At 39.6% G+C, this 15,932-nt stretch overlaps 2 protein-coding genes across 2 annotated transcripts; one reads left to right on the top strand and one right to left on the bottom strand.

Moving 5' to 3' along the window:
• The first annotated feature begins 442 nt into the window (after nt 1-442).
• On the top strand, nt 443-1,742 carry LOC145031804 (UPF0548 protein At2g17695-like). The gene is made up of 4 exons (XM_078980436.1): nt 443-732; nt 911-1,087; nt 1,197-1,395; nt 1,516-1,742. Exons 1-4 carry the CDS (start codon nt 674-676, stop codon nt 1,696-1,698), a joined length of 618 nt encoding a protein of 205 aa, XP_078836562.1. The 5' UTR covers nt 443-673; the 3' UTR covers nt 1,699-1,742.
• A 573-nt stretch (nt 1,743-2,315) lies between these two features.
• LOC145030162 (GDSL esterase/lipase At5g37690-like) lies at nt 2,316-4,206 on the bottom strand. Its single transcript, XM_078978572.1, has 5 exons — nt 3,936-4,206; nt 3,370-3,518; nt 2,952-3,173; nt 2,613-2,859; nt 2,316-2,539 (listed from the first exon to the last, which is right to left on the bottom strand). The coding sequence occupies exons 1-5, from the start codon at nt 4,204-4,206 to the stop codon at nt 2,316-2,318; spliced, it is 1,113 nt and encodes a 370-aa protein (XP_078834698.1).
• Nucleotides 4,207-15,932: the final 11,726 nt, after the last annotated feature.

The following is a 15,932-nucleotide window of genomic DNA, read 5'->3' as shown; positions in this document are numbered from 1 at the left end:
AATGATATGTATTTTTTGAAATGATATTTTTTCAATAAATTATATAATATTAATGGTAAAATGTGTACAAAAAAAAGTTTAATGGTAAAATGTGTACAAAAAAAAAGTTTAATGGTATAATGTGTACAAAAAATAGTTTAATGGTATAATGTGTACATAATAAATAGTAAAATCCATATCAGCAGCCATGTTACGTGGCTAATGACCTATTATTATCGGTAATATAATGGTATTTTTTGAAGAAAAGTGAAGTTTAATGGTCATATGTGTAGAAAAGCTATAGCTGATTGGTGATATGTGTAAAAAAAAAATTAAATGGTATTTTTTGTATAAGTATAATACTTTATTATCCTTACAAATCATTTTTCTATAAAATTTATATAACAAAAACTCACGTCGCAACTAAATAAAACCTTTTTACCATTGAAAAAAAAAAACATCACACCTACCATCCCGACCGCTGCTACCCTTTGATATATATGATCCATTTAGCTGCACCTGGCAACAGAATTTAACTTCCTATCATCAATCAAAAACCCTGCAACACCACATCAAGATTAAACCCCCCGTTTGCCAATTTCATCAAATCACTTTCTTCGTTAGCTTTCGTGAAATAGTCGTGTTTTGATGCTTATTAACGTAATAAAAATTTGAAATTATCGAGAAATAGATTATGGTGTTCTTGTCTTGGACTCGCCCTTCTCCCAAAGAGCAGAAGGATTGCATTAGCAAGTAAGATTTAAGCAATTATTTGCTTTATTTTGTGATTCGATATCAGTTCTAAGAATTTGAGATATTGTGGACTTCTTTTTCCTTGTTGGACTGTAATAGTAGACCAGTATGATTCGTTTTATAAAACCCTAATTTCACTAATATGTTTGCGTCTAATATGTTGGACGATATCCATCAGGTCAGGTACCTTCAACTATGACAGTAAATACAGAGGAGCTACTGTAAAACCATTGTCTGTTCTTAAAGAAGATAAAGAGCTTTCAAAAGATGGATTTTTAATCAATCATTCAAAAACTTTAGTGGGATCAGGCTCTGACGCATACGAAAAGGGCAAGACTGCTCTGCAAACTTGGAGGTTTGTTTACATCTTTACTATCTTCCAAATGAATTTGAAAATGAAGAGAATCTGATTGTGATTTTATTAAGATACACACAATTGATGGTTCTATTTTGGGAAATTTTAGGCATTTCGGATTGAGTTGGGCATTTGTTGATCCAAAGACACCAATTGAAAATGGGGTGAAGTTTTGTGCTTGTGTGAAGGAGTTCTTTCCATGGCTCAGGATGCCATTGCAGGTTGTTTATGTTAATGAAACTAGAAACCCTAAATTGGCTGTTTCTTCTTTTGGTTTTGGTGGAGGCACTCTCAGAGGACACTTACTGGTGTGTGTACTTATCCTATCAAAAACCTTATATTTATTTGTGTAAATCCATAGAAACCTTTTTAGAAGCATTTTTCTAAACTCTATATCAAGTTTCTCATTGAAATTTTGTTTAAACCAGTCTGGTGAAGAGCGGTTTTCAGTTGAGATGGATGAAGAGAAACAAGTTTGGTATGAAATACTTTCCTTCTCAAAACCAGCACATCCTCTCTCTGTGATTGGGTACCCATATGTATTTCTTAGACAAAAGTATTTTGCTCAACAATCTAGTGATGCAGTCAGAAAATTTGTATCCTCAAAGTAAACTCTACAACATTCTGCTATTATGAATTCACAATCTTTCATCCATGTTTCTGTTCTCTTTTATGTTTACAAGAAATGAATAGAATCCCCCAATTGTATGTTCACAATTTGTTATTGACTTGTGTCCTTGAGGGGTTTAAACTTTCTATTGAGAACTCATGAAGTAAAAACAGATACAACACCAATACCCAATAGAAGAAGGAGACGATTGCAAAAAAGATACAGTTGAAAACGGGTAAACACATAAATGACTACCATATAACATACTTAACCAATTTCGCAATTGATCAATAGTTCATTACGAAATTACTTTATGAAGGGTAAAACTGTGAAATTGTAAGTATTTTTGTCGGTAAAATGCAATTGACTATTTGACCAATTGTGAAATTGGTGGTCTTTGTGTTATTAGTAAAAAAGGTGGACAATCTTTTAAATGTCACATCATATAATGGTTTATCTATATGAGGTCATCGTAAAAACAAAAATAGATATAAATGCTAAAAGGTTGACAGCTCATATCCGCTGTAGTTTATTCATGAACGATATAAATAGAGTAGAAGATGCGACACACAATACAAATTAATGATCTTTTCATCTCCTTAGTTAAGATTCTAAAGATCAAGCCTTTCTCAAAGTGCTAAAATTGATTGGAGTCACAAAATTCGGATCTTCACCAAAAACCATCTCTTTAGCTGACAGTTTGGAGGCTGCCTGAGAAGGATGAAATGCATCCCAAAACAAGTGATTATCCCTATTTCCGCAAAGATACCCTCCTTCCTTGCAATCCTTTATTCCGTCTATTGAGTGATTCCCACAACATGCTGTTTTAACATCTTTAAACTCTGTGAAAACATGCCACTTTAGAGTCAGAAATATGCATGTGGGAAAAAAAAAAAACTAATGGTTTCGATTTACCAGGTGGGGGGTTTTCAATGACACTCATAGTCATATTGTATGAGTTTGCTAGTGAGTACTTGAATCCTTCGAGTGTAGAGCTCAAATTTTTCAAAAGGGATTTTAATGCTGTGTAGAACGTTGCAGACAAACCGTTAGATATCGGTCCACAATCACCACTACCGGTATATGCACGGGAAACTGGACAACATCCAACTGGTGGAACACCCATTATTCCAAACTTTCTTGCTCCTAGCTTATATAAGTTCTGCCAATTTAAAAAATAAAACAGTATAATATGAGTAGAAAATTTGGAGTCTATTTGGAGATGGTAGTGAGTAGTGACAAATATTAGTGAACCTCTAGTTGAATGCCGAAGGTGGCTGTTATGTTGGCGATGAAAACCTCGGGAGTTGTAGGATGATATAATACGTAGTTCATGATGTCGTTGCTTCCAACACAAATGATGTACATTGAATTTTGAATCAGAAGTTGACCTTTTGACGCGCCTAGTAATGTGGTTATGTTTCCTTGAACCGTTGCAAATTGTTGAATTTGTTCATCCATAAATATCACATTCCCCTGTATTAGCATTGTACTTTGTTATGCATAGCGCATGACATGACATGAGAGGATATAACTTATAAGTCATAACAAAACGACCTTGTACTATATTTGACATGAATTGGGTTTAACCGGACATATGTAAATAAGAAAAAAATTGCTATATTTTTAGAACCCTTGTATTGTATTCCAATTTTATATAGAAGACATTTACCACAAGATCTGTCCCAATTCCTGTAATAATAGCCGCACCCCCGGAAGCGAAGTTCACCCCCTTAAGTAAGTCGCCCGTAAGGTTGGAACTATGTGCAAGGAGTGCAAGAAATGGCGGTGGACTTTCTTCGTAGCCACCCAAAAGTTGCACTGCACATACACATAATAATTATCTTAATCTTGTTTATTTATAAATTTATAAAAATAAGGGTTAACCAAACTCTCTAGACAACCCATGCCGAACCTACCCCAAGGCTCATCACATGGAGTTAAATTGTGGAGCACAAACAAAAAAAAATTGGGCCCTAGGAATTTCCTTCTTTAACACATCTTTAACATCAGATACACATACCAAAATATTGTCCGCTTTGGAAAACCCAACAACAGTACACATGGACTTCCTAGGGGTCACCCATTATGGTATTGGAAATATCATGGAATGTGTTGCTCTCACAAATTTAAAACGCATCTTAATAGGGGATGATCTACATCCTTATAAGGAATGTCTAGTTCCCTTTTTGGGGTCGATGTGAGATTTTGTGTTGTATATGTAAATGAATAACTTACCGATAGTATCGGCAGGGTTGAAGCCATTGCTGAACCTTCCGGTTGCTATTGACCCTGGATAATCGACTCCGTAATATGGGCGATTGACTTGTGCTTTGCAGTTTTTGAGGTAGTTGTTTGTGCCAACATCTACTATTGAATCCCCCAATATGAATATGGGTCCCACGGTTTCACTCGATGCATCCTTTGTGGCTATTGTTGTCACACTGAAAAGGACTAGGCATATTTCGAGCAATAGCATGAGTTTTTGAATTGTTAATGATGTGGCCATGTTTATTTGGGTGGTTGATGAATGAAGAGGGCAAGTACTTATAGAAGTTGGATCAAGAACGTACATGGGGAAAATGTTAAACGATTATTAGAATAAACACTTAGTTTGTATACATTGCAATGATCATTACCCTAGGAAATAACCAAATATATACCATGAACTGTTTCTCGTTTTTTGGTGATATTAGAATGTACAAGGGGAAATATTAAAAGATTATTATAATAAATACTTAGTTTATACCAATTACCATGATCATCATCCTAGTTTATAACCAAAAATATACTATGAACTGTTTCTCGTTATTTGGTGATATTAACTGAGTTTGGAAATAATTGTGAAAAGATAAGTATTTGGTGTGTTTGAGTTGAGCTATATCTGTGTTTTACATGATTAGACACAAAAAACTGATGCTAACTGGTTCATGTATGTTCATATGAACTTGTACATTATTCATGTTTGGCAAGTTGTCTAATATGAGCTGGGCTAACATCGAGCTAATTTTTTATCATAATTTATTTTATTTTTTTTGCATCGGTGCAAAATTCTCCAAGAACCCCATCGACGCAGAGTATGTTCTCTCCCTCGCTCAGAGTTTCAGTTGCTTATGAATCGATGGACATTCATTGAATTTATCTTTAATTTATTTCCTCATTCCTTACTTTAAAATTAGATAGATGTTTCATGTTCAAATTGAAAGGCTGTGCAATCGATAATAGTTGTAGTGGTTTAGTTTTCAATGTTTGGTTATGTGAGACGATTGTCCTGTTCATTTCAGTGGCATTCAATGTAAGAAACGAGAGAATGAAGGGTAGTTTCGGATTAGAAAGAAAACATGTCTCGTAAGTTATAGAAACGACCCCTTAATTATATATCAAGGTTCAACTTCGGTTCAAAAGAATTCTTAAAAGGATCCATGAAATATTTTGTCATAATGGAAAGGTCGGTTATAAATCACATCATTAATACAATATTATTCAAAGATAATGCTTTTTAATTTAAAATCATCCGCATAAAATATTTTATTTTTGTTTTATGATTTCATATAGAAAAATAGATACAAGTTAAAAAATAAATACATTGCATAAACTTGTTTATAAATTTTTAATATGGCTATAAATAGAAAATATAAGATAATTACGTTGTTGAAGTGATATAATATGATGTATTTTTATATAATATGATGTATTTTTATATTGTATCATATACTTTCTAGTTTTATTTTTATCCGTCTCTTTTCGATCGAAACTATATTTTAATATTTTTGTGCTATAGTTACTCTGCTATGACATTTGTAAATCACAATGAGTAACCCATGCATTAAAGTTACCGTTTTGAGTCACTTACATAAATTCTTTTATGCTTTTTCTTTTTATTAATTGCAAATGAGTTTTCCGTTGCAATGCACCATGTTTTTACAATTTTTATCTCTCATAATTTTAAAGTTCAGTTATTAATATTTTATAAGTTGTGATTTTACTATAGTTTGAAGTTGTGCTTTAGGTCTTTTACACAATTTGTTTTAAAGTTTTTGTTTTTATTGATATTAATTTTATTATTATTATTTTTTTGATTAATTGTCATTTGTGTATTGTACCGATCAATATACACTTTCAAACTTTATTTTTGTGTGCCTCATCTTCTATTTTGTAAAAGATTTCCCCACTACAACACAATATACACTTTCAAACTTTATTTTTGTGTGCCTCATCTTCTATTTTGTAAAAGATTTCCCCACTACAACACGTGAGATGACTAAATACTAGTTTCATAAAAATTGCAAAATGTTTTTTTTTTAAAGTTTTTTTGTAGCCTCTCTTCTGAAAAATTGTGAGAAAGATGATCATTTTAGTTGAAATATGCTCAATTTGTTAGTTTTTATTTTTGGTTAGCGTCATACCAAGACATCTACTACTCCAATATGATGATGTTTGTTGAGATACTTCCGATTTCTTCTTCTTTTAGTTTCCATATTTACAAAGTATTATTTTGCTCCCTAAGCCCGGAACATATAACATACAACATATAAACTAGCATACATCGGACTTACCCCGACATCAAACTAAAGCCCGGAACACATAACACACTGCAAATAACATTCATGAATCACAAAGACATCAAGCTAACATAACTACTTCTCGGAACCGCCCCGACATCGGCCCAAGGTCTGGAAACATATAAACTGCATCGGCTATCCCCGACATACTATACTACTTAAATGGGCCAACATTGGTGCCTTAAACCCATTCCTACTGAAGGAAAACTCACCTCGTGTGACTGACTGCTGAAACTCTGAGTGAGGAATCTCTGTCTGCTGCCCCGATGACTCTCCGGCTATAAATTCCATAAGGACACTTAGTCAAAAACTGATAACTATTCTTAGGATAAAGTGACCATTTTACCCCTGACCAAAGTCAACATCCTGGTCAAATTCAACCTCCAGTTGACTTGACTCGTAGAGTTGGTCCACCAACTCGACGAGTTCTCCTTCAACCATAACATCGGGACTATCTTCAACCGACTAGCCGAGTTCATCATTGAACTCGTCGAGTTCATCTTCATCATATGAATGTGTCCAGTCTATAACTCACCGAGTTATATGAACAACTCGTCGAGTCCGTCTTCATGGGTTGGGTGATTGCCTTGGACTCGCTGAGTCTATTCATATACTCATCGAGTCCCATGATTTCCAGGTCTATAATCATGTCTATCTTGTTGAGTCCCCTTCTAGACTCAACCAGATTCCTCAGAAACAAAAACAGTTGAGGAATCAATACCCGACTCGCCGAGTCCCAAGAACGACTCGTCGAGTCCCCTAACGTCCATATCCATAAACTCGAATTCTGTTGAGCTCATTTCATCCAAAGGGTAGATCTGACATCATAGGGTTGATATAACACGTAAAGTTACGAACTTTACGTCCATGCGTGGGTCTTTAAGCTCAAAAGACCCAAAAATGAGGTCTACAAGATGAATGGGGCTCTCATGGCCATAAAATTGGCACCTTTATGCCGTGAGAACCCTCGAAGGTTCAAGATCTGAAGCCTTTACTCTACATTACACTACAGAACCCAGAAATGGCTTAGAAATGCCCCACATATCACAACATTCAAGTTAGGAAGGAGATCTAAATGAATAACAATCAATGTATGAGCTTTATACCTTTAAGAAGATAGAACTGAGCCCTTATATCTGGATCTCCAACCTTCCTTCTGAAACTCCAAGCTTTTGCTTCCTTCTTCAAGCTTTAGATCATAAAAATGGAAAGAACTTGCTCAATATTACACAAGACTAAGTAGGGTTTCGAGAATGAGCTGAGGAGGTGATAGGGGCTGGGGTGGAGGCCCATAATGATGCTTAAATAGGGTGCAAAACCTAAAGGTTAGGGTTTTCCCCTGACTGGCCTACTCGTCGAGTCAAGTATTTGACTCGCCGAGTAGATCACTTAAGGCCCACATCCAAATCTGGCATCTACTCGACGAGTTAGGGCTTCTACTCATCGAGTAGTTTTTATAAAATGAACATTTAGCAACTCAAAAGCGTACTGGAAACGGGGAATTACAACTCTCTCCCACTTGTCTTAGACTTCGTCCTCGAAGTCTGCTGAATCTAAAAACAACTATGGGTAGTGCTCCCTCATTTCCTCTTCGGGATCCCACGTCCACTCCGAACCCTTCCATGGTTGTCACTACACCTTCACTAACTCAACTTTCTTGTTCCTCGACTCCTTCAATTTACGATCCAGGATCGCCACTGGTCTCTCAATATAGTTCAGACTGTCATCAACCTGGATGTCCTCAAAGGGCACAATGGCTAAATCATCCACCAAATACTTCTGCAGCTGGGAGACGTGGAGCGTGCTGTGGATCTGGCTGAGCTCTGCTGGGAGGTCTAACCGATAAGCAACCCGACCCACCCGGGCCAAAACTCTGACCGGACCAATGAATCTAGGGCCCAACTTTTCCCGCTTCCAAAACCTGATAACACTCTTCCAGGGGGAAACTTTTAGGAGGACCAAATCGCCCACCCGAAACTCTAAATCCGAATGCCGCTTGTCGGCGTAACTCTTTTGTCGGTTCTGAGTAGTCTGGAGCCTGCTCTAAACTTGCCGGATCCACTCTGTGGTCTTGAGTACCACCGCTGTACTCCCCATGAACCTCTGAACGACTTTGCCCTAACAGATTGGGGTCCTACACTTCCTCCCGTAAAGCATCTCAAAGGGAGTCTGGTCAATGTGGAGTGGTAGCTGTTGTTATACGAAAATTCGGCTAACGAAAGATACGTATCCCAACTGCCCCTGAAATCTAGCACGCATGCCCGGAGCATGTCCTCGAGAGTCTGAATCGTCCTCTTGCTCTGTCCGTTCGTCTGGGGGTGGAAAGCGGTGCTGAAGAGGAGACGAGTACCCATCTCGTCATGAAACCGCTTCCAAAATCTAGAAGTAAAACGGATATCTCGGTTTAACACCACCGATACAAGCAATCCATGACATGTCACTACCTCTCGCAGATAAATCTCAGACAACTTCTCGGCTGAGATGCTCTCCTGGATCGGTATGAAATGGGCGCTCTTGGTCAACCGATCTACGATGCCCCATATATCGAATCGACCCCATGTGCGGTCTTGGGAAGCTTAGTGATAAAATCCATAGTAATATCCTCCCACTTCCAGATAGGGATATCCAATGGTTGCATCTTGCCATGAGGTCTCTTGTGCTCCGCCTTGACCTTCCTGTAGGTCAGGAACCTCTCTACGTAACACACAACGTCCCGCTTCATGCAGGGCCACCAGTAGTCTGGGCGAAGATCTTTGTACATCTTTGTCGCTCCCGGATGGATAAAGAACCTAAACTTGTGGGCCTCATCCACCAACATATGTCGTACTCTGCCCCAATATGGCACCCACACTCTCCCGTGCATGGTCAACAATCTCTTACTGGCGTAATCGAAGGAGGCCACCTGGCCTGTAATCCTCTCGCACTTCCGGTGCTCCTCCTTCAGGCCCTCAACATGCGCCTCATGGATTTGCTCCACCAGTGGGGTAATCACTGTCATTCTCAAACAGATATCTCTGATTGGAGTCACTACCGCCTTGCGGTTCAGGGTGTCTTCCACTACGTTGGCCTTTCCCGGGTGGTAAAGGATCTCACAATTGTAATCCTTAACTACGTCTAACCACCGACATTGCCTCATGTTCAACTTCGGCTGATCTATGAGGTACCTCAAACTCTTATGATATGTGTAAATAGTACACCGGACCCCGTAGAGGTAATGTCGCCTAATCTTGAGGGCGAACACCACCGCCCCCAGCTCCAAATCATGCATCGGGTAGTTAGCCTCATGAGACTTCAACTGCCGCGAGGCATAAGCTATCACATGCCCCCGCTACATCAACACTACTCCCATACCTGTGATCAAGGTGTCACAGTAGACTACGAAGTCATCTACTCCCTCTGGCAGGGTGAGAATCGGTGCTTCGCACAATCGATGTCTGAGCGTCGCAAAGGCTGTCTGCTGCTCAAGACCCCAATGAAACATCATCGACTTCTTAGTTAGTTGTGTCAACAGAACTGCTATCTTGGAGAAGTCCTAGATAAATCTCATGTAATACCATGGCAAGCCTAGGAAACTCTGAATCTTAGATAGAGGCCTCGGAGTCTCCCACTGCTTCATAGCCCCTATCTTAGCGGGATCTACCAGAATACCCTTTTGGTTGACAAGGTTCCCAAGGAACCGCACCTCGCGCAACCAGAAGTTACACTTGGAGAACTTTGCGTAAATTCTCTCTCTCCTCAGTGTCTCTAGCACCTCCCTCAGGTGCTCCTTATGCTGCTCCTGAGTCTTGGAGTAAACCAAGATGTCATCGATGAATACTATCACAGACCGATCCAACATCAGTCTACACACGCGGTTCATGAGGTCCATGAACGCGGATGGAGCATTGGTGAGCCCAAATGGCATCACCACAAACTCATAATGACCATAGCGGTTCCTAAAAGCGGTCTTTTGCACATCATCATCTCTGACCCGCATCTGGTGGTATCCGGACCATAGGTCAATCTTGGAGAACCAAGATGCTCCCTGTAGCTGGTCGAACAAGTCATCTATCCTCGGGAGTGGGTAACGGTTCTTCACCGTTACCTTATTCAGCTCCTGGTAATCTATACACATGCGATGCGACCTGTCCTTCTTCTTTGCAAACAGGATCGGGGCTCCCCATGGTGAACTACTTAGCCTGATAAAACCTTTGCCTAGAAGCTTCTGCAACTACGTAGACAACTCCTGCATCTCTGGAGGAGCCAACCGATGTGGTGCCTTGGCTATCGGAGCCGCACTAGGGACCAAGTCGATCCAGAACTCAATCTGTCTCTCAGGAGGATTCCTAGGAAAATCCTCCGAGAATATATCCTAGTACTCTTGCAATAACGGTACATCATCAATCGTTGTCTTACCCTTATCCCGGGTATGCATGACATAGGTGACATATCCCGCGCAACCCTGCTGAAAGTAGCGCATAACTCTCGCTGCTGAGCCAATAATCGGTTCACGTTGTGGCCTCTCACCCTAGATCCTAGCTCTCCTCTGCTAAGAGTGCGAACCCTCACTAGCTGTAGCTCGTAATCAATCACTGCCCCGTTGGGGCTCAACCAATCATAACCACGATGAACTTATTCCCTCGCAGGGGAGTAGGAACCAAATCCACTGAGAACTGCTCATCAAACAACCACAGTGTACATCCTCTATGAGCTCTCGCGACTCTGACGGTCCTGTCATCGGCTATCTCGACGTCGAGTGGGCAATCCAGTTCCCCCGGAGCTCTACTAAATCACTTGCTAAGTGCAAGCGACACAAATGATCGAGTAGCTCCCGAATTGAACAGTACTAAGGCTGATATATCGTTCACTAGGAACAATACTAAGGCTTCCTCTTCCTCTCCGTCTCTAAATTCAACTCTCTCTCTCTCTCTCTCTCTCTCTCTCTCTCTTACTCACACACACACATACACTCTCTCTCTCTCTCTCGCCCTGTCAATCATGTCCTCCAGCGTCTTGCAGCTGGAGCGGCTCACAAACTGTCTAATGTCACTCCTCAACATCTCATGGTATTTGGCCTTCTTCATATCCTCGTCTGTTGCATACTGCAGAACGAGAAGGGCCCTCTCTCTAAACTTGGCGGTAATCTCTGCCACTATCTCAGTCGTTTGGTGGAGATCCTGGAACTCCCTGGCAAGCTGTTGTACCTCAATGATAGGTGTGAACTCGACCCTGAAGCTAGTCATGAAATTACCCTAAGTCATCGTATCCAAAACCATGTCATAACCAATGGCTCTCCCAACCTCCTCCCACTAGTCACGTGCCCTATCCTTTAGAAGACAGGACACAAGCCTAACCTTGTCCCCTTCGGGATACCTGCTGGTGCGAAATGCGTTGGCAACATCTGCCAACCATCTGGTACTAGTAATGGGGTCTCGAGCCCCATGGTAATCGGGAGCTCCACATGCTCTGAACTCCCTGAAAGTGAGCATGCGCGACCCCATCTTGGCCGCCACCTCTGTGTGGAACTCACTCAATCTCTCATCCATAAGCTCCAGAATACCCTCCTTGATCGAACCAAAGATCACCGGGCTCTTCTCAAGTATACTGCGAGTGATCTCTAAGGAGAGAAAATCCCTAGTCTGCTCATCTAGGTGCTCGGCTCTCGAGCCTGAACTTGATCCCTCACCTAAACTGCTAACTGCTGGTCTAGGGCGTAAAACCACCATTCTGAAAAACACATTACAACAAATGTCAGATTACTTAACATAACTCAAGGGTTCAGTTACGCTACAAGTTCCCTGGTCTTATCACATCCTTCCTTGATTCGAGTGCGGATCCTCTGCTTTCAGTAGTACAGGCCCATACTACCTTCCACATCTATCCACACTTTCCTCAAGGACTGCCTTGACTCCACCAAGTCCCTTATGCTACTATAGCTCTCAGCTACTCTCATCCTAGGGTTTCCCTAGGTTAATCACCATCCTACTCTCCGCCATCAGCTACATAAGAAGTCTCTGTGTTCTTCCCTTAACTAGCTTGCAAATACTAATACATATCACTTAGACTAGATAATTCTTCGAATGAGAGATCCTACCCTACAAAGGTTAAACTCAAAAAAGAGCTAGACCTAACATTCTGAAATTATTTAGTCCTCACAATATGAAACTTAACATGTGCGTTTACTAGTTAGTGAAAGACAACTAGAACTCCTAAAAGAACAAAGCAAGCAACATTCGGGCATTGAGCACATATAATCTAACATATACTACTCTGGATATCTTACTAACTAATCTGTACTAGCATGCAATTCATAGAGTTGAGACACAAATAACAGGAAAATAAGGCATACAACCCCCGACTATACTCGTCGAGTCTAGCAAGAACTCGACGAGTTCTCCTTCAACCATAACATCGGGACTATCTTTAACCGACTCTTCGAGTTCATCTTCATCATATGAATGTGTCCAGTCTATGAATCGCCGAGTTATATGAACAACTCATCAAGTCTGTCTTTATGGGTTGGGATCTTGCCTTGGACTCGCCGAGTCTGTTCATACACTCGCCGAGTCCCATGATTTTCAGGTCCATAATCACGTCCATCTTGTTGATTCCCTTTCTAGACTTAACCAGATTCCTCAGAAATAGAAAAGGTTGAGGAACCAATACCCGACTCACCAAGTCCTAGGAACGACTCACCGAATCCCCTAATGTTCATGTCCATAAACTCGACTTTTGTTGAGCTCATCTCATCCAAAGGGTAGATCTGACCTCTTAGTGTTGATATAACACGTAAAGTCATGAAATTTACGTACATGCATGGGTCTTTAAGCACAAAAGACGCAAAAATGAGGTCTACAAGATGCATGGGGCTCTCATGGAAATAAAATTGGCACCTTTATGCCATGAGAACACTCCAAGGTTCAAGATATGAAGCCCTTACTCTACATTACACTCCAAAACCCAGAAATGGCTTAGAAATGCCCCAAAGATCACAACATTCAAGCTTGGAAGGAGATCTAAATGAATAACAGTCAATGTATGAGCTTTATATCTTTAAGAAGATAGAACTGAGCCCTTATCTCTGGATCTCCAACCTTCCTTTTGAAACTCCAAGCTTTTGCTTCCTTCTTCAAGCTTTAGATCACAAAAATGGTAAGCACTTGCTCAATATTACACAAGACTAAGTAGGGTTTCGAGAGTGAGTTGAGGAGGTGATGGCGGCTGGGGTGGAGGCCCATAATGATGCTTAAATAGGGTGCAAACCCTAATGGTTTGGGTTTGTCCCTGACTGGCCTACTCATCGAGTCAAGGCTTTGACTCACCGAGTAGATCACTTAAGGCCCACATCCAAATCTGGCATCTACTCGACGAGTTAGGGATTCTACTCGTCGAGTAGCTTTTATAAAATGAACATTTAACAACTCAAAAGCGTACCAGAAACAGGGCGTTACACAAAGGACGAGGAGAAACAAAAAGAGGCAGCCTCTAATAAAATTTAACATTAAAAAATGAGACGGTTGTGGCAAGAGAAACGACGACAAATGGTGTAATAATTTTCAAAAGGTTGAACACACCACTGGATGTTATTTCGAGTTGATAGGATACCCGAATTGGTGGAACATTAAATCAAAAAACACCAAATATCAAAACCACAACCTTGTGATGCCAACACCACTACCGTTGAAGAGATAAACATCTAGAAAAATGAATACAATGAACTGATGCAAATGTTGCGAACCATGAAAGCCCAAGCATACACACCAAAAGGACACATAGATGGTAAGACTTCCCGTACTCCAAATAGAAAAATGATAAATACCTCTAAAAACTCTTGGGGTGATAGAATCAGAGGGCTAGTGAGCATATAATTGCACATAAAAATTGGTTAAAAGAAATAAAAAAAACAAAGATGTCACCATCGTTACCATTTTGTATGGTGAAAACATCCTTGTAGAAGGGATTGGTGATATTCAACTTTCAGATGGTTTCAAATTAAAACATGTCCTTAACGTTCCCAACTTCATAAAGAATTTTATGTCTATTTGTCTATCAACATGATATTTACAATGTTCACTAACTTTCCTTCTGGACACCGATGCGTAAGGAATGTGATAACTTATATTACTTAGAGATGTTCAAAAGAAATAAAGTGGAAATGGTTGTTTTGAGCAAGTAATTTGCATTAAACAGAATATTAGGACACACTTTGGGATATGTTTTAAAGAAAATTCAACAAATAGATGTAGATAATAGTAGTCATTTTGCGATTCTTGTATTAGGGCAACACAAAGTTGGTTGCCTTTTCCTATTAGTTTTTATAAAACACTTTAGTGCTTTTAACTTATTGATCATGTTCATATATGGGGTTATTACAAATATGTTATGCTAAATAGAGCTTGTTACTTCTTATCAATTATCGATGACTATAGTAGAGTTGTATGGGTTTATCTAATGAAAACCAAATATGAAGCATTCTATTATCTCACATTATCTTACAACATGAGAAAAAAACCCAATTCAACAAAATGGTAAAACAAATACAAATAGAAAATGGTTCAGAGTTCAAATCATGACATATGCTGTGTGACAACCCGATATTTCGACTCTATGTAATGACCTAAAAAGTCAAGTATTGTAATCACTTTTGAATTAATGAAATTAACTTCGAAAATAAAATGTAAGCAGGTCTCTATTGGGTTACCTACTATGCTAGATATTGTGTCAAGGTTTACAAAAATACTAAGAACACAAAAATCTAAGTTATAACGAAGAAGTTATGACCATTCTAAGATTTCCGACAAAACCGGCAACACCGATTAACGAAAAACATGAAGTTTCAATACAATAGTTTTTAGCTTTAAGTATCTAAATTAAAGTTGTAGATATCATTAAACCGTGAGCATACATAAAAAGAACGTCCAAATCTGACTTCGTATGAGGAAGTTATGATTTTTCCAAGATTCGGATATAGCAGTAGACAGCTAAAAACTCGAAATAGAGATCGAGAGACTTTTGACCTAAATAACCTAAATAAGAATCGAAGGTCTCAACCAAAGTAGCGCAACGGTAAAAAGTATGATGAATATGGTCATCGGATGAAGGAGTTATGGAATTTAAACGGACTTTTCCAGGTCCGACCTATTAAAAATAAATAATTAAAAATAAAATCAAAATTAGCCAACGAAGTCTAAACGAGAGTTGTATAGTATATTCTCACCTACGGGTGCATATAAAGAATGTCGAAAACGGAGCTCGTACGCGAAAGTTACGGATTTTACAAGTTCGAGACCCGAAATCCGAGGCTGTCAGGCTTGCCACGACGTGGCACAGTTGGCCGCGACATGGCAACATGACTGATGGCGTCTTGTCAATGGAAGAGGATAAGATTGCTCCCCACGACGTGGCCATCCTTTTCCATGATGTGGCAACCAAAATCTACCCCTATAAATAGAACTCTTGGGGTGTCGGGTTTAGGTGCTCCATTCTTCTATCTCTCGTTCCGAAACTATGTGGTTAAGCTCCCGAAGCCCTCCCGAAGCCCCGGTTTTCACACTCATGTTCCGAAGGAAGGTTCTACACTCCCGAGACTCCCGAGATTCCCGAGAAAATCAACTCTTCCAAGACGAAGTTCTGCTCGATTATCATCTCGCTTTCTCCTATCAATCAAGTGAGTTCATACCCATATAAACTACAC

This window comes from Lactuca saligna, chromosome 2 (assembly GCF_052625555.1).
Source record: "Lactuca saligna cultivar CGN05327 chromosome 2, ASM5262555v1, whole genome shotgun sequence".
NCBI lineage: Eukaryota > Viridiplantae > Streptophyta > Magnoliopsida > Asterales > Asteraceae > Lactuca > Lactuca saligna.
This window is presented reverse-complemented; position numbering and strand designations above follow the sequence as displayed.